The following is a 21,930-nucleotide window of genomic DNA, read 5'->3' on the forward strand; positions in this document are numbered from 1 at the left end:
GCCATATTAGATTTAAAATGAATTGTTTACTCTTTCTCTAAATGCATATGTTCTTTTTCATCATCACTCTCTCTCATCAACTCTCTCTATCTCTCGTTCTTCTGGTTGTCTCTCTCTCTCTCAATAGTTCGGTCTTCCTCTCTCTTAAACTCTCTCTCTCATCAGCTCAATCTCTCTCATCAGCTCGATATTTCTCTCTCATCAGCTCGATCTCTCTCTTCTCAGCTCTCTCTCATCAACTCAATCTCTCTCATCATGTGTTTATATGTCAATCTCATTTGCATGCCGTTTACACCAGGCGGTTGCAACATTTCTTAAAGAATAAAGACTAATGTTATGTTTGGATGTTGAGATGAGTTTAATTTTTTTATGAATAGTAGTGAGTTGAGATTGTTGAATGAGTTTGGTGGAGTCCATTTAAGATGAGTTTAAAATATATTTGATGTTAAGATGAGTTTAGATATATTTATAAAAAGTTGTAAAAGAAATAAGTACCATTATTATTTTATACTGTTCACCTGTCAGTAAAAACAAAAATTTTCTCTTCTGGCCGTCAAACACGACACTTGAGAGAAAGACTCAATGGGTCAATGAGTCCTACAAATTAAAGAGAAAGAGAGAGTGTGTCAGGCAAATAAAGAGAAAAAAAATAAAAATTTTCTCTTCTGGCCGTCAAACACGACACTTGAGAGAAAGACTCAATGGGTCAATGAATCCCACAAATTAAAGAGAAAGAGAGTGTGTCAGGCAAATAAAGTGAAAAAAGAGAGATAAATAGAAGGGAAATGCTATATCTCCCGCTGGTGGCTCTCGATAGAAATTAATAGTATATATTTTATGTGTTTTTTTTAAGTTATTTTTTACATAGATTTTTTTAATAATTTTAAATATTTTTAAAAAATAAAAAAATTCAGAATATTGTTAAAAAATATTTTCTTAATCACGAAGTAAAATAAAAAATCATAAAAAAATAATTTTTTATTTTACTTCGTGAGTAAGAAAGTATTTTTTAATGATATTTTTTTACTTTCTAATTAAGAAAGTGCTTTTAATGATGTTCTAAATTTATTTTATTTTTTTTAAAATGTTTTTTATAATTTTTTATTTTACTTCATAATTAAGAAAGTATTTTTTAATATATATATTTGTTTTACTTTTTGAGTAAGAAATTATTTTCTTAATGATGTTTTAAATTTAATTTATTTTTAAAAAATATTTTATAATAATAAAAGATTTATATAAAAAATTACTTAAATAAAACACATATAAAATAACATTACATTCCAATAGGAGCTGTAGTATCACCCTAAATAGAAAGAGAGTGTCAGTGAATCTCAAAAATTAAAAAGAACGAGAGACATATAGAGAGAGTGTAAGCGTTCCATTACTTTTTGAGAAGAAAGAGAAATAAAGAGTGAGTTCGGTTACATTTTTTAAAAGAAATAGAGAGAATATCAATGGATTCCAAAGTTTAAGTGGAAATAGCTTAAAATGACTGACTTAAGTGTGTTTATATTGTAAAAATGAAATCATCTTAGACGAGTTCATCATCTAAAGGAAGCCTAAACTTCTATGCAACCTCAAAAAAATAAAAAAACACTACTCGAAAATTTTAGCACGAAATCATACAAAGGATTGTGATTCTGTGAAGAAAATTGATGGGTCTGAAGTAAAATATTGAGTTACCGGCATCACCCCTCGCCAAAAAATCAACTTCAAAACTCCATTTCCGATAGATATTCGATTTTCGGAGTAGTTTGAATTTAGTGATAAATTGAGATAGTTTATAAATAATATAATAAAAATTAAATTATTTATTATATTTTTTATAAAAATTTAAAAAAAAATTTAAAAATTTAAAATGTTAAATAATTTTTTATATTTTGTATAAAAATTAAAAAAATTATAATAATAAAATAAAATAAATTAAAATGAATTAGAATGAATATTAAATTCAAACGAAACCCTACGGCTGCATCATTTAATTTGTAGCATTAATAGAGTTAAAAGTCATCAGAGCCCGTACAGTACTTCAAAACTTCAATTAATTGCAATCAAGGACATGTCGATCATTAGCCATATGCATATGTAAAATTATCTCTTTTATATATTCACTTTGTCATTCAAGTAAAATTTTCACATTGACTTATGCATATTTGAAATAAAATAATAATAAAATATTATTATTTTATTATTATTACTTTTTTATTAAAATATATTTTTTATATATATTTTACAATTAACATTCACTATATATATTTGATATTAATAATACAAATATAATAATAAAAAATATAATTTTTTAATAATAATATATTAAAAATATAATAAAATGAAAAAAAAAATATAATATATTATAATAATAAAATGAATGTGCAAGTGAATATTTTTTTTATTATTGAAGGAATGAGAAAATGAAAGGATTGTGTGAAGAGAGTGGGGGGAGAGAGAATTAATTATTAAAATATAATATGTAGGGTGAATAGTTGTTATCTAAATTTAGATAACAACTATTTATAGGTAACTAAATTTATAGATATGTATAAATTAATATAGATGATTTTAAAGTCATATTATCTAAATATGACTTTAGATATAGATACGATAGATTAATACCAATGCTCTAAAGACTAATACCAATGCTCTAAAGGAGTCATTCATCCCAGCTAGTAAGCCCACTTTTATCTTTTTGTTTTACATGCATTGCCCCACCAAATTAAAGTACCTATCCAATCAATCTCGCGCGCATCATTGAGCGGTGCTATTTCGATCGATGGGAGATCCCGCTGGACTCCGTTAGGCCTCTCAATTTATTTTAATTTATTATTATAATTTTTTAAATTTTAATATAATAATAATATTAAAAAATAATATTTTAATAATATTTTATCATCTTAACTTAATTCAATTCAATTTACTTTAATATTTAAACACATCTTAAAGTAATTTTAGAATGATTTTTTTTTATTTAATTTTTTAAATGTATTTTATTAACATATTTAAATATATTTTAAAAAATATAAAAATTTATAATATTATTAAAAAATATTTATTTAATTATTAATTAAAAAAATAATAAAAAACTCACAACGATATAAACTAACGATAAAAATTAATAATAATAATAATATTTTCCTTATTTTATATTTACTTGACAGTAAAAATAAAAATTTTCTGATCTTTTGGCATCAAACATAGAGAGAGTTATTGGGTTAATGAGTTCCACAAATTAAAAAGAAAAGTGAGAGAATGTGTAAGATATTTAAGTAGAAGAAAGAGAAAAAATAGAGAGTGTAAATTAAAAAGAGAGAGAGAAATAGAGAGTGTAAGTGGATTCTATTATTTTTTGAGAAAAAAATAAATGAAGAGAGTTTGGTTACGTTTTGAAAAGAAATAGAAAAAATGTCAATAGATCCCTCGAAGTCTAAGGTAGGTTTGGAATGAGATGAGACACAAAATTTTCATCTCATCTTATTTCATCATTACATATTTTTTAAATTTTTATATAAAATATAATAAAAAATTTAACTTTTTCAAATTCTAATTTAACTTTTTTAAATTTCAATACAATAATAATACTAAAATATAATATTTTAAATACTAAAATAAAATATAAAATTCTTATCTCACTCCCTAAATCTGCCATATAACGAAATGTGTTTGGATGTTGGGGATATTCTAAAAATGAACTCATTGAGATGAGTTGATCTTCCAAAGGAGCTTTAAACTTCTATTCAACCTCAAAAGCACAGATAACCGGATAACCGGATCTGTTATGATCCACTTCTATCCAAGTGCGAATAGCACAATCTTTATAAAATAAATCCATTACAGAAATCAGGTATTTTTCAATTCTTAAAAGCGTAGCAAATATTTTTAATAATCGCTATATTTAATTATTTTTGACGATCTTTTAATTCGTTACATTTTCAACCTAATTAAGACTTTCACTTCTCATCAATTTCAACTATATGTAAAAATTTCAACAATGTTAATCCATCAAAAATATTCAAAAAATTGATAAAAATGACATTTTCGTTTAACATCAAATCGACCAGAAAAGTCAATAACCAGCGTAAGCAAGGTGCCCTTTAATTGCAAATATTGTATATCAAACTTCGAAATTAGACAGACTAGCTACGTACATTGTACACATTATTAAAGATTGATGACAATAATTAGGCATATCATTATAATTTGGTGGTGCCTCTACGAGACAAGGAGAGCCAAACATGAGTTCATAAGGATCACCACGGAAATCTTTCCATGCAAACAATAAGTAAGGTGAATTCTCTTAATTATGATAGTAATCCTTGAAACAATCACCAAAGCCAAACTGATTCAAGGACCCTTTCCAGTCATCAAATTTCTCCAAGACCTTAACAATAGTCGTCCCGTAATCACCTACTATGATTCGAGAATCTTTGTAGAGCTCAACATAACCCCGATCACTTTTGAAGCGAGCCTGCAACTCTTTAGCACGAACCTTCAGCTTCCCATTGTTTGACTTCAATGCATCCAGTTTTCTGATGCTTATTTTTGGGTGGTTTTTGGCCAAATCGCGAATGATATTAGTTACATGACCAAGAAATTGGTTCTTCCATCCGTTGTTGGTGGATCCATATAAGAAAGTGTAATCCTCGCTCACATACTATATTTACAAGGTAACAAATCAGATTTTATTTGAATAATGCAGTATATGAATATTATTATTGCCTCAAAATGCAATATTATGTATTAAATATTAGAATCATGATCGTGTACGTGTGTATATCAATACGTCTGCCAAGGCCCCTCACCATATATTCCTTTTGATTTATTTTTATATATATAGATGCAGTCAGAGATCGGGAATAGAAAAAGCAATAAAATTTTACCACGCCTGGTCCTGTAGCTTTAACCGCCAAAATCCTTGTGCACAAACGAGGTTTTGGCGCTTGTTCAGCTGTGATTATGATAGGGAATGATCAGGCACGTTTTAAGTTGTAAAAATGGCAGTGCCAGTACCGACATAAATAATCAAAACATAACGAAATGCGCACATGCATGAATCCAATATATATATATATATAAAGGAAGCAAATAATGTCAATTTTTTAGTTTACTTTGTAAAAAAATTTTATAACTAAAGCATTTATAATTTGTTTATAAATAACAAAATCAGCAAGGGTCATATATACGGCCATAAACAAAATAAACAGCTACAAAAATTATATTATTGGTAATTGCCAGACAGAAAGATGTCTAATAATAGATTCAAGGTAGTACTATTTCCTGACCTATTTGTTGACCGCAATCCTTTAGATTCTCCTTTAGTAATTCGAGGTTGGTGCTTATCTTCTCAATCAAGGGCGATAGATCCAGTGTCTTGACCCTGGAATCAGGCAATTAATTAACCATGGTCATTTGTATTACCTTGAAAAAGAAAAAAAATCATATTTTCCCTCCTCGTATGGAGACCATCTAAAAACATATCTTATAAGTGCTGTAACGTACATCATGACAGTGATTAAATATTCCTAGCTACTATATATCAAAAGGATTTGAGAATATACATGAGAACAAGTGATGAATTAGGACAAGAACTTACGTATCGTTACTGAGACAAAACATCTGAGTCGTGCAAGCAACAACAGTTACGATTACCCAGTAGACATGCTATGGGATACTGTCCGTGACAGTGGTTAACAATGTAGTTTTGATTCCCTTGGTATCAGCCCATTTAGATTGCCTTTCGAACTCAATAATGCATTTGATTGCTTCCAACGTGTCCTTGATCAAATAACTAATATCACCAATCTCTTTCTCGCATTTTATAAGGTCTGGGCAGTTTATAGTCGTAGGTTCACGTTTTGTGACTCCCACTGATTCCACAAGTCTATCGAACGACTGTAACTTTACAAGGGCCCAAAAATCTCCATAGTCCACAGCAAAAGCAGTAAGTATCAGCACTGCTTTTTCAGTCCATGAAAAGCTTGAGAGCTCATTACGAAGTATGGACATTGACGTGTTTTTCAGTTCAGTTTCCCCACACGGAGCGCTGCGTCTCAGCTGACATATTTACATGTTTCTTATTATGGAAAAATTCAAATACTACTATAACTATATACACGATGATGCTTTAATGATCAAAGATTTTTTTTTTTTTTTTTTTTTATGGTAGTTGTTGTAATTACCACTGTGGAAAGTTGGTCGAGTATGCCTGGAAGTAGGCTGAGGTCACCGGTGGTCGAGACAGCCGGTACCTCCAGGTTCTCCAGTCCTCCAGCACCCTATTGAAAGTCAAGTAATTATTAGATATATAGAAAAGAACAGAAAGCGATGAAGTCGCTGCTTGTATCCCCTAATTCGTTCACATATCTTAAATCCTTGTGGTCATCTCTTTACCAATATGGTATGTGAACGGGTCCTATCTTTGGAGTAGAAGATAGAACGGAATTTAAAGGAAAAAAGAATCGAAGACGTAAATCTTAGAAATGATATGAACAGTACCTAGGATTAACATATATATATATATATATATATATATAGACACACACGCACGACACATATACATACCAGCAAAGCATTGTCAACAATTTGGGTTGCAAGGTAAAGAAAACTTCTAATGGCATCGAAAAGATCAGAGCAAGGAATATTTTGGTTAGGAACAGGAACATGGGTTTCACGAATTTGTTTCAGGATCTGGTCGTCGGACATGGACAACTCGCTTACGAGCACACCACAATTGGATTGCTCCATTTTCTTTTTATTACCAACAACGTTATAACGATGGAGACAGGTTTGGGGAAGAAGAAAGAAGTAATTGGCTAGCTTGTGTAATTTGTGCAAGAGCGTGGCCTATTTATAGCTATGAGAATCGGAATTATAAATTAGTGAAAAGAAAAGAGTACTAGCTAGGTACAGCTTATAGCTAGCAAGGGTCAAGCTTTTCAAAAATTTTCTTGAAGCATTATTTAATTAAGAGAAATAAAAAATATCAGTTTACATTTTCAATATACTGTATTGAGTTGAAAAAAAAAAAAAAAAAAAAAACTTTCTCAAGGATGTGCGGAGAGTACCGGCTGATGTATAGCCGGACTCTTTAATTAAACTCGCTCTTGCTTGCGCACTTATCGCCGACCTATACTACAGCTAAACCACGTGACTTTTTGAAAGATTATATTTAAAAAAAAAAAAAAAATTGACATAAATCCTTTGAATAAATAAAGACCAAAAGATCAAAGTCCGGCCAGATCATCTTCTTCACGATGTGTCCAATCTTCATCCTAAGTACTGCCTCCAATGATCTCCAATATATTGATCACTACATCATAAACCAAGTAAACCCTCTTTTGCTTGGGATGTTGATGACGTTGTTATGTGGTGGGAATCAGTCCCAAGTTTTGTAGATCTTGCCCTTTGGTTTGATCAAGCTGCTACTTACTGACTTCTTTATTAACGAAAGTTTGTTTATCCAAAAATAAAAAAATAAACCCTATTTTGGGTTGAAAATTTTGGTCCCAAAAGAGTGGGTTTTTGTCTCCAAAGATATAGGGATGAAAATTCGTCCCAAGAGGTCTATCGCAAAAGACAATCTGGGGCAAGAAAAGATCGTCTCAGAAAATATCTTTTGGAATGAAATTTCTCTGACCCATTCTAAGTTCGTTTAAACGTAAAATTATTTCATTCCTAAAAGACATTCGAAAGACCAACTTTCATTCGTACATATAATATTGTTTGAACGGTTACGATATGAGGCTAGTATTCAAACACTTTAGTCATGCTTGAATGGGTTGTAAGGGATGCGAGGTTGTTTGAATATTGAAGATATACCCATTCGAAAAAGATTGACTTCTGTTCGAATGTCAAGATCGTATTTGGTTTGATGGTGTGCAGTTACAGTTCAAATAGTAACTTGAATTCTTCGAAAAAGAAAACTCCTAATTTAAACGAAGTTTGAATAAGAGTTATAATCATTAGAATGTTGTGATCGTAAATGGTTTGGACGTATTGCCTTTTCGTTCGAGCATAACCGAGTAATGCTATGCTGTTCAAATATGAGTGATTAGCATTCAAATGCTTTGTTATACCCGTTTGGATGAGCATTTGAAGATGGATTTGATCCGTTCAAATATTGAACCTTATGTGGTTCAAACAATTTATGTTACGATTTGAACGTTATTTTGGTTAAAATATTTATATTCGAATAAATGTGGGTTCATTCAAATAAAAAAGGTACGCATTCGAATGGGATGAAGACTTGTAGTTCAAACTAATATTGTAACAATTCAAACATCTTATTTTAATGTTATACAGTTCGAATAGCAACTAAGTCGTTTTGAACATAAAATGTCGTACACATTCATACAAATGAAGTTATGTTTCTCCAGTAGATAGTAAACATGAAATTCAAACATAATATATAATCCAATAATTGGATATAAAAATGCTATGAGATTGTAATAAAACTCTAAGGCCCTTCTAAGTTAGGGTCATAGTACAAAATTGTGACGAACTACTCATTTTTCTCTCGGGTTAGTCATGAGCCTCGCCTAAATGTCTTTAATCTCGAATTCTCATTTTTAATTTTGCGAATGATTATTATATCGAACCAAATATTTTAAAATCATCTAAATATTTTAAAAGTCCAAAATTATTTAAATGGGATATTTTTAGTTTTGTTGGACCAAGGTTAAGTTTTTAAGTCATCCTCTTTAATGTTTGGAGCCCCGAAAATACTATAGTTTTAGAAAATCATCTTTATTTAAAAGATTTTATTTCCTTAGAAATAGTATTTAATATTTATCATTTAAATTATGTTAAAAACCCTATTTATTTTGATCGATTTATTTGTCTTAAAAATATTTACTAAAACTCATCATTTTATTTGATGATGAAAAATGTTATTTTTTGATCAATAAAACAAAGTTGACTTTTAAATATAGTCTCACTACAATACAATTGTTTTTTTAGTGACGGTTGAGAAATTATGACAGTCTCCAAACCGTCACTAAAAGGTCTTTTTTGTGATGGTTTCTGGAAATCGTCACTAAAGACAGATGAGATTTTTTTAATGCTCCAACGTATGAGAAATTTACGTTCAAACGTCACATATACATTCGAATCTTGTGGCTACTTACGTGCGAACGTGAAATGTTTTGGCGCCAACATTCGAATGTTAGTAATTAACGTTCGGATGTGAAATGTTTTGTGCCAACCTTCGAACGTTAATTACTAATGTTCGAATGTTAATTGTAAATTTAAATTAAATATGACTCTAATTTAAAATTTATGTAATTTTTATAGTGCATAATTTATCAACAAGTCTAAAAAATTGACTGGTATATATTTATATATACACAATTTGTAATATATAAATATATATTTATGTTTATATATTTTTGAAGTGCAGTGATTTAGTATTAAAGTTAGAAAATATAACATTAAAGAAGATTGAGAATTGGAATTAAAAAATGATAGAAATATTCAATAATATTTTTTTTTACAAATATTATAAGTAAAATACAAAAGATGACAGAATTTAGTAAACAATACTCAGATGATAGCGTTGTCTGCGAAAGTCGAACTTCATACCTCCTCAGTCAAGTATCAACCTTGTCGTTGATGATAGTTACACGATGGGTGAACTTGGTGACAGAGGCCGATATAGCTGCGAGCGATTGATTGATCTTATGATCGATATGAGCAGTCAGCTGTGAGATCATCGCATCAACCCAAGCAGGCCGTGCATCTCCTGCATATGTACTCAGCGTCTGCTGACTGCTACTCCCCGCATAACCTGGCTCAGGCTGCATCGGAGGAACTAGATCCTCATCGACTTCACAAATTAATAATCTTACCAAAGATTTAGAAGTTGCACGGCGTGAGAATGAGTATATGAGGTTTAGACAACAAGAGTTAGAGTCTCTCTTAGAACGACAGTCTCATTTAGAAACACGTTTGTAGGACCAACAGTGAGACCAGGAGGAAAGAATACGCAGTGAAGTCCAAGAGCAAGTGCAATGGGAGATAATGGTGCAAATGGAGCGTGTTATGTCGTTGCAACAGAATCGCGGTGAGCGAAGAAAAAAGAAGAAATAAATTTTATCAGTATTTGTGGCTAGTTGTAATATCTAATTTTAATATTTTATAAGAAATTGTTACTTGTTAATTGATGGTATGTAATATGATACAATTGGTATGTTTTTAAATTTTATGAAATTAGTATTTCTGATCTGTACGTTCAAATATGAATTAAAATCGTTTGAACGTTGGTTCACATTCGAACCAACGTTCGAACATGAATACATAAAATTGGATAGTAACATTCGAACGTACTCACACTCAAACGAGCAAACCGTTCGAACGATTAAACAATTAACGTTCGAACAAAGCTTCGAACGTACAAGTTGCATTCGAACACTCCTTAATTTACATTCGAAATAACGTCCGGACGTTAAACCCGTTACGTTTGAACATTGGTCCGTTAACGTTCGAATGGAAATTCAAACGTTTATTATAATGAACGTTCGAACATAAATATGATACGTTCGAACAATAATCAACAAATGTGAAATTCTCTCATTCGAACGCCAATAAATCTGATTGTCGTTCAAACATTACTTTCTGTGATAGTTCTCAACCGTCACAAAAAAATGTAACGTTCGAACGTTCAACCAAACGGAACACCTCCAACCATCACTAAAAATATTTTTAGTGACGGTTCAACAGTAAACTGTCACCAATTGTTTTCTGTGATGCACATTAGGTGACGGTCTTGGTGATGGTTTCAAACCATCACCAAATATCTTTAGTGACGGTTTGGCAATTTTTGGTGACGGTTTCCTCTGTCACAAAAGACAAATTGTGTTGTAGTGTCTCATTCCATTTAGTCCATTCATGTGCGTGTCAGATGACAACCTACATATATACATAGTTTTACATCATTTTCTTTTTAATTTACACATGAAACTTTGTAATAACCGGGCTTAGGCCCAGCCCCTTTATTTGGTCGGATGCAAGCCCAGCCCACGAGCTGGTTGAGTGAAGAACGGCGCCGTTTGGTGCAGGGATTTACTTCCCTTGCACTGTTTTTCTTTTTCCCCCGTAAACCCTCATTGCTGCAGAACGTGTTTTCCTTCATGCCGTGCAACTGCTCCCACGCCCAAGCCACGATTTTATGTGTTTCGGATCTGCACATGAGTGTTTTCCTCATCACTCTTCCGTATTAATTAGATCCTCTCTTGCACGAATTGATTTTTTCATCTTGGCTAGCATTTTCGGAGTCCCGTGAAGCTTGCATTGTTCTGGTTCTTCGAAGTGTTGTTCGGCCTCTTGAACAAGTTGGTAATATTTTTTTTTCTTCTTCTTTTTTTTTTCTTTCCTGCAATCCGAATCGCCTCCTTCATTCTTGTTTATTATTATTATTTTTTTTTTCTTTCTCTGCTGTTGTTTTTTTTTTCTTTCTTTTCCAGTTCGCCTGGTTTGCACGCACGGCCTCCTTTGATTTTTTTGCTACTCGAATTTTTCTGCACACACACGGTTTGACTTGCACACACACATTCTGATATATTCGGATTGTTTATCACACACACACACGCTGATTGTTTAACCGTGCATTACACTTAGTTTTAAATTTTTCACTTTGTGCAAACCACTAGTTCTTTTTAGTGGAAGGTTTTGTGAAATTCATTTTGGGTTGGTGCATTATTTGTTGGAGCGGTGGAGTGTGTGGGAATTGTGGATGTGTAGGAGTATAGTTTCGGAATGATTCGTGAGACAGTTTGAATTTTATTATAATTTATTATTGTTTATTTGAATTGTATTATTTTTATTATTGTTTATTGGAATTTTATTATTTCAGACTCTTTAGTGTAAAACAATGGGAGTTTTGGAACTAGTTGTATTGGATTTTGTGCAAGTTTTGAATTGTTGAATGAGTAGAGTATTGATGCGTGCACTGAAATTGTTTTATTCGAAGTTTGGAAGCGAAGTTTGGATTGGATTATGTTTTAAAGATTGGAGTTGCTGTGGTTGGTTTTGGAAATGATTATAGTCGGTTGGTATTATTAGAAGGTGTGGATGTTTTGAGTTTCAATTGCGAATGGTTTGAAGAGAGTTGTTCGGATTTAATTGTTAGATAGTTATGGAGCTGTGAAGGGACTGTTTGATTTTTATTCATTAAATAGCAGGCTACTAGATTGGTTATTAAATATTGGATATATGTTCTTTTGTTTAGGTGGTGTTACTTTTAGAGTTCCGGCTCAAGGTGTTGATAATTCGAAGAAGTCAGGTAAGCGGGGTTTATATACTAGTTTTACATAAAATAAATGAAAGGAGGTTGACGTTGAGAATAAATGTGTTTAATTTTTGAAAGAGATGATCTGAAAACAACCTCAAATGTTTATTCTGCATATGCATAAATTCTATACAAAGGAAAGTGTTTTTCTGTCATGACTGGTGTAGACATGAGCTAGTTTTGTGTACTTTATTTCTGAACTATATAAAGAGCGAATATGAAAATCTGGAAGTTTTGTTATGAACAAATGAGAATATTTTGTTTATGTTTATCTCGAACATGTGAAATGATCTGAAGCTTTTCAGTATTTTGTTTTGATATGATGTGTCATCTGAGAATCTTGGCATGATGTTCTGATTCTGTATATGATTGTAACCGGATTTTCGATGAAATCCGTTCTGTTTCTGTTAAGGCCCAGCCACGGGTATAATGGTGGTTTATAACCCTACCACGGGGGTGAAACATGGAAAATGGCCCAGCCACGGGTATAATGGTGGTTTATAACCCTACCACGGGGGTGAAACATGGAAAATGGCCCAGCCACGGGTATAATGGTGGTTTATAACCCTACCACGGGGGTGAAACATGGAATATGGCCCAGCCACGGGTATAATGGTGGTTTATAACCCTACCACGGGGGTTAAACATGGTATTGTCCCGATGTGATGCTAAGAGATGATTTAATTATAATGTTTCAGTTTGGAAATGCCAACGGAAGTTCTTTTTGGAATAAGTTTATTTTCTGAAAACTTCGCTCTAATGTTTTGTAAAAGTTTTGTTTCTGCATTCTGAAAGTAAATGTTTTGTTCGACTTATCAAATGTTATAAATGCTCATGTTTACAAGCTGGTATATGCTCCTTGCTTGCTGAGTTGTTGATAACTCACCCCGTTAATCTTCATAATATTTCAGATGACATCGATGGTTCAGCTGAGGATCAGTATTAGAGTCTATGGAGAAGATTAGCACTGATTTGTGGTTGGGTATCTCATGTTACTAGTGTTGGTGTTAGAGACTAATTATTTTCTTAAGTTGCATCAATGGATTTAGACGGTTTATGGAGATTTATGTTAATGATTTATTATTTCTAGTTGTTATTTGAGACAAGAAGAAGAGTTGATTTTATTTGGGTTATTTGGATTGAATATTGGATAAATGAACTTATTTGATGTGTTTAATTAAAGTATTTACGTTCGATTTGAGTTTTGGGAAAGTAGATATATTATTGATTTTGGGAGTACTCTAGCCTTGTTAGAGCTGATTATCAGGTTTTATGAGTTAACTCTCCGGACCCTCGGGGTCGGGGCGTTACAGTTGGTATCAGAGACAGGTTTGAATTCTGCATACTGTAGACCTTGGAGGTTTAGATATCTGTGGGTTCATAGGATGTGTAAATTTCAAAATAGGAATTGGAGGATTATAAGGATTGTCATGTGGATATTTAAGTTTGAGTTACAAGAACATTAAGATTGATTTTGATGGGATTTGAGGTTTTAAATTTGGCTGATGTTAGAAATTGAATTTGGAACTTTGAGGTTATAGATTTTAGTGATATACGTGTGTATTAAGTGATGTCAGATTTGCATAGTTATCTGATTTATATAGATATATATGTATATGTGTTTATATGCCTATTTCATTTATCCTATTATATATTTCTATTTACCTGGTATTTCGTTTTTCTTTTATTTAGAACGTTTCACCGAGTGTAGACTTTCAGGATGGCTGCTCGTCGTAGAGTTCGAACTCTTGAAGATTTGAATGAAGATGACAATGGTGGGGGTTGCACGTTCGAACAATTTAATCGAACGCATCCTCCCACCTTTGATGGAAGAGGCAATGCGAATGCTGCGGAAGATTGGATACAAGACATTGAAGAAATATTTGGTGTTTTGGAGTGTACCGATCAGCAAAAAGTCAAGTTTGCAGCCTTCAAATTATCTGGAGAGGCAAAGAGGTGGTGGAATTCTGAGAAAATTATCAGGGAAGCTGAGGGGATTGGAATAATTGTTTGGGCTCAATTCAAGCAGAGTTTCTTCGATAGATTCTTCCCTAAGGCAGATAGGGATGCTAAAGCCCGAGAGTTCACCAACTTGGTGCAAGGAACCATGACTGTGCGCCAGTATGCTGCAAGGTTTGCGGAATTATCACGTTTCACCACATACTTGATTCCCGATGAGGAGAAAAAGACTAGGAAGTTTGAAGAAGGCTTGAACTATAGGATTTATGAGCGGGTGATGATCTTACAGATTCAGAATTTGTAGTCTCGCTTGCAGTAGGGATGGTGCATGCAGTAGGGATGGTGGTAGTCTCGCTTGCGATTCCTGCCTACAGTGCTAGCTGTATGGATGGTGGTAGTCCCGCCTGTGATCCCCACCTACGGTGCACGCGATAGGCATGGTGGTAATTAGAGATGATGGTAGCTCTTGCCTGTGATTCCTGCCTATAGTGTTCGATAAATGATTATGTTGGCCCATTTTCTGGAAAAATGGCGGATATTATTCATGGCATGTTTTGGGTCAAATTGGATTTTTGGCGTGCGTTGGAAAATAATCATTTTTAGGAAAAATGAGGGTTTTGGGTCACATTCGTGTTTTGTCACGTGCACACATGTTTGTTGGATGCATTAATGTAATTTTATCTCTTGGTTTGTTTGGAGATTCACAATCTCACGGTATTCGACACCCTGCAGTTCCGTTTTATGGAACCATAGATTTTGATGCAAATGAGGACAAAGTGTCTGAGGATTTGGCTCCATCGGAGAAGTGATTTGGGATCACTTGCTCGTGCATTGGAATTTGTTTTCCACTTTTTGGCTATGTATTTGGTTTGTATTATATTTATATTTGATAACTGCATAACTTTTGAAGGCATTTTATTTTGGGAATCTGTAATTAAATTTCTATTACTTAGTTGGCTAACTTTTAATTAACTGCTGCGACTTTTGTTGTGCACTTTTTGCATGTTGCACACACTTAAGCACTTATCGTTGGGATGCGTGACCCGTGTTGTCATCATCCTGACGCCACGATTCTCCCATTTCCGTACGTGGGAGTCGGGGCGTAACAGTTACAATTCAAGCATAATAAAGAATTACACAAGCAGCAACATGCCGAAGAAAAAAACCAACCATACCAAGATAAAACCAATAACTAGAAGAAAAATAATACCAACAACTCAATGACCTCTCAGATAAGGTAAGGACAATTTATCTGTTCGAATCAATCCTTTCAGATGTTTTGGAACACACACTAAAGAGTGCCAAACATAGGTCGAACCCTAAGCTCCAATTTTAGCTAAATAATCAGCCGGCACATTTCCCTCTTGATAAATATGATTTATAACAAAGTCCCCACCTTCAAACAAACTCATAGACTCCTCTCAAAAGTCTTCTAAATACCACACTCCACAACGCTTCTTCTGAACCCATGATACACAAACCAATGAATCAGACTCGATGTCCACACGTTGTAACCCCAAAGAATGACAATATTTAAACTCTATTAATAAAGCCTTCAACTGAGCAAGATTATTAGAACCCACCCCAAGATAACATGAAAAGGAAAGCACCATATCACCATTCAAATCCCGAATTACCCCCCAACGCCTAAGCTCCCTGGTTTACCGAGGCTACAACCATCAATATTTAATTTGAATCTTCCATGCCTAGGCTTCACCCAACAAACCAATTTAACCGGCGCCACTTAACCGTTAGTTCCCAATTACAAATACAATACCCATCCCCCACACAAACAATCCAATCCAACATCAACTTAAGTTCCCATTCACTTCCTCGCCTGCAAACATATTACAAAATCCAAACCAAACATATACAATCTACCAAACATACATGTGTCATACCCCTTTATCACCTAAGGTCAACATATAATTCATTTAAGTATCAACTTGTTCTTACAAATACCATCCATACATAATACATTTAATATGTGCAAATCTGCCCAATTCTTCCAAAAGTATCCTTATAAAGTTCTATGCAACGTAATAGCATTAATACATCTCCACCATCTTACAACTATACATCAGATATATCTCACACAAAAAAAATGCAAGAAAACAATTCGAACACAATCCGTCCATAACATAAACTCTTGCATACTTAACACTCAACATACACCAACACGATTAAAATCATATAGCTTAATAAGCTTCATACACAAACACAACTAGTCATAGAACCCAAAGCAAAATATCACTTCAATATTTAGTACCACATTTATATCATTCTATTTCATCATTCCATACACCCAACTCAAATTATAACACATTAACATATTTTCTGCCCATGTACGTCAACCCAACAAAATTACAATATATAAAGATTAACAAGCTTCATCCCACACAAACCCAACATTCACAATTAATAAATTCAACCAAGCTTCTTAACAATACATACAATACATATACTCAATCCAAAATCCAACTAACTCCACCTAGAACAACCAACACAATCCCCATAATTCAAAATCTCCATATTTTACTTGCAACTTCATTTCAATCCTAACCAATTCTCACTTCTTCTCACTCCATCACAACCAATACAATCTATTTATATATAAATACAAATATGCATATTTTCAAATACAATACCAGCAACATCCATACAAACTACATAACAGTGCCTGAGAGAGAGAGAGAGAGAGAGAGAGAGAGAGAGAGAGAGAGAGAGAGGAGAGAAAGAAGAGAGAGCTAAAAGTGCCTAGGGAAAGGGGTTGAAGGTCTTTTAAACGATGTGGGACATTGTTAATTTGATGTTAATTCTTTTAAAAGTTCTGCTACAAGGAACCGGATGTGGGGAACCTGGGGAATCGGCTATCGTGGCGTATTGCCATGTGAGCCGAGATTAAAAAAAAGAAAATTGACTGAAACATAAGGTGAGCTTCGTCTACTGCCTTGATTCTTTCCATTGCAACCTGCGTTTTCTCTTCCTTTCTCACGAAGGTTCTTTTTTTTTTCGAGGCTCGTAATATTACCTCAACCGCAAAGCGTGCCCATACTTTGTCATTCCAAGCTTCCATCAACCCCTTCAATATGGTCAAACCCAATCCTCTTATTATTTTAGCTATTTCTAGGAAGAAACCCCATTCTTCACAAAGCATATGTAAGAATATGAAACAAAAAAAAAAAAAAAAATGATCAGTCCTTTAGAACCACATGCTTAGATGCCCAAGAACAATAGAATGTTAGTCACTATTAACATAGAAGATATTGACACCTCATCAAAGGTCACTGTAGAAGAAACCTTAGGGAAACTGTAGGCTTTTCTATTAGTCATTCTCTCAAGTTGTATAACTGTTTTATTCTTCCAGACTCTTGTACAAACTATGTATAAATATCACTTGAAATGCAATACAATATAGCTTGGTTTTCAGTGGTAAAATGTGACTCTGATATGGTATCAGAGCAAATGACTCACAGTCCCTAATCCATGGCGTTAGTCTCCAACCCTTCCATTATGTCTTCTTTCTCCCATATTATTACCACGAAATTAAACACAGAAAATTATCTTCTGTGGAAGGTGCAGATTACTGCATACTTGAAAGGTTAGGATCTCTACCAATATGTCGATGGTAGCTTGGTCTGTCCTCCAGAAACTATACTTGAAGCATCTTCTTCTACCCTACAATCCAATCCAAAATTTTCTTCTTGGAAACGCATTGACCAACAAGTGCTAAGTATTCTCTTCACCTCTCTCTCAGACTCTGTTATTGGCCATGTACTTTCATCAAGCACTTCTTGTGCATTATGGCTCTCCCTTGCTTCCATGTTTACAGCACACTCTCAGGCCAAACAATTTCAAGCATGTTTTCAACTGGCCAACCTCACTCGAGGTGACCAAACTATTACAGATTTTTTTTCGGTAAGGTGCGTTCCCTTGCTGACATTCTTGCCTCCACGTGAACCCCACTACTAGATCAAGAGTTTGTCACTTATCTCCTCACGGGGCTTGGTTCAACTTATGAATCGTTTGTCACTTCCATAACTACACAGGCTGAGCCCATCTCTTCTAATGAACTTTATCAGCTGTTGCTTGTCCATGAAAGCAGATTATCTCATACAGCAAAGACTACAAGTTCCATTGAGCCCTCAGTCAACTTCACCAATACTGGCAACCGTGGACGTAACTCCTTTAGAGGAGGTCGAAATGGTAGAAATGGTAGAGGTGGTCGCAATACTAACTCAAATCGGGGTGGTCGCTTCTTTTAGAATCAGTCACCTGCTCCATCAAATACATCTTACAATCAGCAACCCACATGTCAGGTTTGCAACAAAACAGGTCATGTTGCCTTGCAGTGTTGGCATTGCTTCGATCATAGCTACCAATATGCTGATCCACCTTCTTTCTCAGCAAATTACACAACCCCTTAATCTCAAGGTTTCTCAGACAATACATGGTATCCTAATTCTACAGCGACTCACCACATCACTCATGATTTTGACAATCTCAATCTCTCCTCAGAGCTGTACAGTGGTAATGATCAAATTCGGGTTGGAGATGGCTCGGGCCTTTCAATTCAAAACACTAGTGACTCCTCCCTATCTTTTCCTTCTTCCTCTTTCTTATTGCGAAATCTTCTTCATGTTCCAAGCATAACCAAAAATTTAATCTCTGTTTCTAAATTTTGTCAAGATAATCGTTGCTATTTTGATTTTCACGCCAACTTCTTCTCTGTGAAGGACATAGCGATGGGGAAGTCCCTTCTCACAGGTCCAGGTCCAATCCGTGATGGCCTTTATGTGTTTCCCTCTCCTTCCACGACTCCATCATCCTCTATTCTCTCTTCGTTAGCTCAAATCGGTGAACGTACTACCGAGGCTCAGTGGCATTTTCGGTTGGGCCGCTCTCATCACTCTGTCGTCTCCACCATCTTGCGCACGAATTGTTTGAAGATTTCTTCCAACACCTCTAAATACAACTGTCTCGACTGCCCACTTGCTAAAAGCCGTCAACTACCTTTTGTGTCTCACTAGGTCTCTTCCACTAGGCCTTTAGAGCTTGTTTGCACAGATGTTTGGGGCCCGGCCCCATTTGTTTCTAGATTAGGCTACAAGTACTATGTATCATTTGTTGATCAATTCACTAGGTTTACCTGGTTTTATCCATTAAAACTTAAGTCTGATGTTCTTCATGCTTTCTCTATTTTTTTACCTTATGTCGAACGTCTTTTCAATACCAAGCTTGTTACACTTCAAACTGATGGGGTTGGGGAATTTAAATCTCTCACACTCGAATGTCAAAAATTGGGTATTCATCATTAATTTTCCTGCCCACATACCCATCAACAAAATGGGCTTGTGGAAAGGAAATATCGGCATATTGTAAAAACTGGGCTTACCCTTATAGCCCATGCCTCTCTTCCTCCTCCTTTTTGGGCTGAAGCTTTTGAGACTATTGCTTATCTCATTAATATCCTACCATCCCCTATTCTTCAAAATAAATCTCCATTCTTTCAATTTTATCATCGTCACCCTGATTATCATTTTTTTAAAAGTGTTTGGTTGCAAGTGTTTTCCCAATTTACGTCCTTATAACAAGCATAAAATTAACTTCCGTTCTGCTCCATGTCTTTTTATTGGTTACAGTTCTATACATAAAGGCTATCACTGTTTGGACCTCACTACTCCATGTTTGTATATATCTCGGGACGTTTTATTTCATGAAGATGACTTTCCTTACTCTAACTCACGGTCCATTACAACTCCTTCTTCCCTATTCCTTCAGACCCGTCCACCAGGAACTCCACACAGGCCTTTTTACCTCTTCTCTCCTCATCGATTCTCGGCCCAGGCCCACGCTCAGCCCCAAGCCCACATCCACACCCAGGCTCACAACATACATCTCCTTCAACTTCGTCACCTACCTTCTCCACTCTTCCCCTTCCTGAAATCCCTAATTCTCCTGCCCACTTCTCTCCTTCCCGAACTACAAACCCCAACATCAATCCATCAACTTCTTTGCATCAAAATCCTAATTCTCAATCTCATCCCACTCTCATTCCACCACGTTCCCCTATTATCACTCGATCTCATACTCAATCCTCTCATCCCCGTGTTCGTATGGACGGCACCATTCCATACCCTTCCCGAGCTTGTCTCACTACCACTGTACACACTCCCGAAAATCCAACCAGTTATGCAGCAGCTTCCAAACACTCAGAATGGCAAGATGCCATGCAATAGGAATTATGTGCCCTTCTTCAAAATCATACTTGGAGTTTGGTTCCGCCTAGTCCCTCTGCTAATATACTTGGTTGCAGGTGGCTGTATCGCACAAAATTACGGGCTGATGGTTCCATTGATAGGAGAAAGGCGAGACTTGTAGCCAAAGGCTACCACCAACAGCCTGGTATTGACTTCCAAGAGACCTTCAGTCCTGTGGTCAAGGCCCCTACAATTCGACTTGTTTATCTATTGCAGTTGCCCGTGGATGGCCTCTTAGATAGATTGACATTCAGAACGCCTTCCTTCATGGAACACTCCATGATTAGGTATTCATGCAACAATCCCAAGGTTTTATAGATCCTTTGCACCCCAACTATGTTTGTAAATTGCAGAAGGCAATTTACGGCCTCAAGTAGGCCCCTAGGGCATGGTTTGCACAATTGAGCACTTGGTTGTTGTCCTACGGTTTTAAAGCTTCTCAAGCAGATGCCTCATTATTCATTCTTAGTCATGGTGATCTGCACATGTATCTCCTAGTCTATGTCGATGATTTTATAATCATTGCTTCTTGTGCCTTTGCCATTGATAAACTCATTCATGACTTAAGTGAAACATTCCCTGTTAAAGATTTGGGTAGTCTGTCCTACTTTCTAGGTCTCGAAATTATTGAGTTGAGTGATGGTCTACTGCTCTCCAACGAAAATATATTAAGGACCTTTTATCTCGAGCTAACATGCTGCAAGCCAAGCCTATCACATCTCCCATGGCAGCATCTTTGAAACTGTCTAAATTTGATTCACCTAGTTTTGATGATTCTACACTGTTTTGAAGTTTGGTTGGAGGATTGCAGTATTTATCACTTACTAGGCCTGACATCTCCTTTATGGTAGACAAGGTGTGTGAATTCATGCATGCACCCAAATTACCCCATTGGACTGCAGTAAAGAGAATATTGTGTTACTTGAAACACACTATAAACCATGGTCTATTTTTCTCCTCACAATCCTCATTCAAACTTCAAGCATATTCGGATGCGGACTGGGCTGGCTGTCCAGATGATAGAAGATCAACGAGTGGCCTTTGTGTCTACTTGGGCAAGAATCTAATTTCTTGGAGTTCCAAGAAACATCATACTGTTGCAAGATCGAGCACAGAAGCAGAATACAAAGCTGTAGCTTCCTCGACAGCAGAGTTAATCTGGCTTCAGACACTCATTTCAGAACTTGGACTCCCTTTGAATCAAGCTCCCACAATCTGGTGTGACAATATTGGAGCCACTTACTTGGTTGCCAATCCAGTCTATCACTCTAGAACAAAGCATATGGATATTGACTTCCATTTTGTTAGAGATAGAACAAAGCAAAGACATTAAATATTTCTTTCATTAGTTCAAAGGATTAGATTGAAGACATCTTTACAAAGCCACTTGTAGCTGACATATTTTTTCAACTAAGAATGAGTCTCAATGTT

The 21,930-nt window shown here is 34.8% G+C and overlaps 1 protein-coding gene across 3 annotated transcripts; it reads right to left on the bottom strand.

Annotated features, from left to right (window-relative positions):
- Positions 1-4,153: 4,153 nt before the first annotated feature.
- LOC108992738 (protein SIEVE ELEMENT OCCLUSION B-like) lies at positions 4,154-6,830 on the bottom strand. 3 transcript variants are annotated; one of them, XM_035694999.1, is made up of 6 exons: positions 6,559-6,830; positions 6,177-6,272; positions 5,591-6,051; positions 5,280-5,374; positions 4,878-4,945; positions 4,154-4,651 (listed from the first exon to the last, which is right to left on the bottom strand). In XM_035694999.1, exons 3-6 carry the CDS (start codon positions 5,611-5,613, stop codon positions 4,295-4,297), a joined length of 543 nt encoding a protein of 180 aa, XP_035550892.1. In that variant the 5' UTR covers positions 5,614-6,051; positions 6,177-6,272; positions 6,559-6,830; the 3' UTR covers positions 4,154-4,294. The 3 variants fall into 3 exon arrangements, with proteins under 3 accessions (XP_035550892.1, XP_035550891.1, XP_035550890.1); XM_035694997.1 differs by having other exon boundaries at positions 4,156-4,651; XM_035694998.1 differs by lacking the exon at positions 4,878-4,945 and having other exon boundaries at positions 4,155-4,651.
- Positions 6,831-21,930: the final 15,100 nt, after the last annotated feature.

The sequence above is a fragment of the Juglans regia genome, chromosome 10, assembly GCF_001411555.2.
Source record: "Juglans regia cultivar Chandler chromosome 10, Walnut 2.0, whole genome shotgun sequence".
Taxonomy (NCBI): Eukaryota; Viridiplantae; Streptophyta; class Magnoliopsida; order Fagales; family Juglandaceae; genus Juglans; species Juglans regia.

What these genes read in the sequence shown, in the direction of transcription:
- LOC108992738 (XM_035694998.1), bottom strand. Translation starts at nt 6,741, where the DNA reads ATGGAGCAATCCAATTGTGGTGTGCTCGTAAGCGAGTTGTCCATGTCC. An exon ending in TTGTTGACAATGCTTTGCTG is followed by an intron (nt 6,273 to 6,558) that starts GTATGTATATGT and finishes GACTTTCAATAG; the next exon opens with GGTGCTGGAGGACTGGAGAA. An exon ending in TCGACCAACTTTCCACAGTG is followed by an intron (nt 6,052 to 6,176) that starts GTAATTACAACA and finishes TAAATATGTCAG; the next exon opens with CTGAGACGCAGCGCTCCGTG.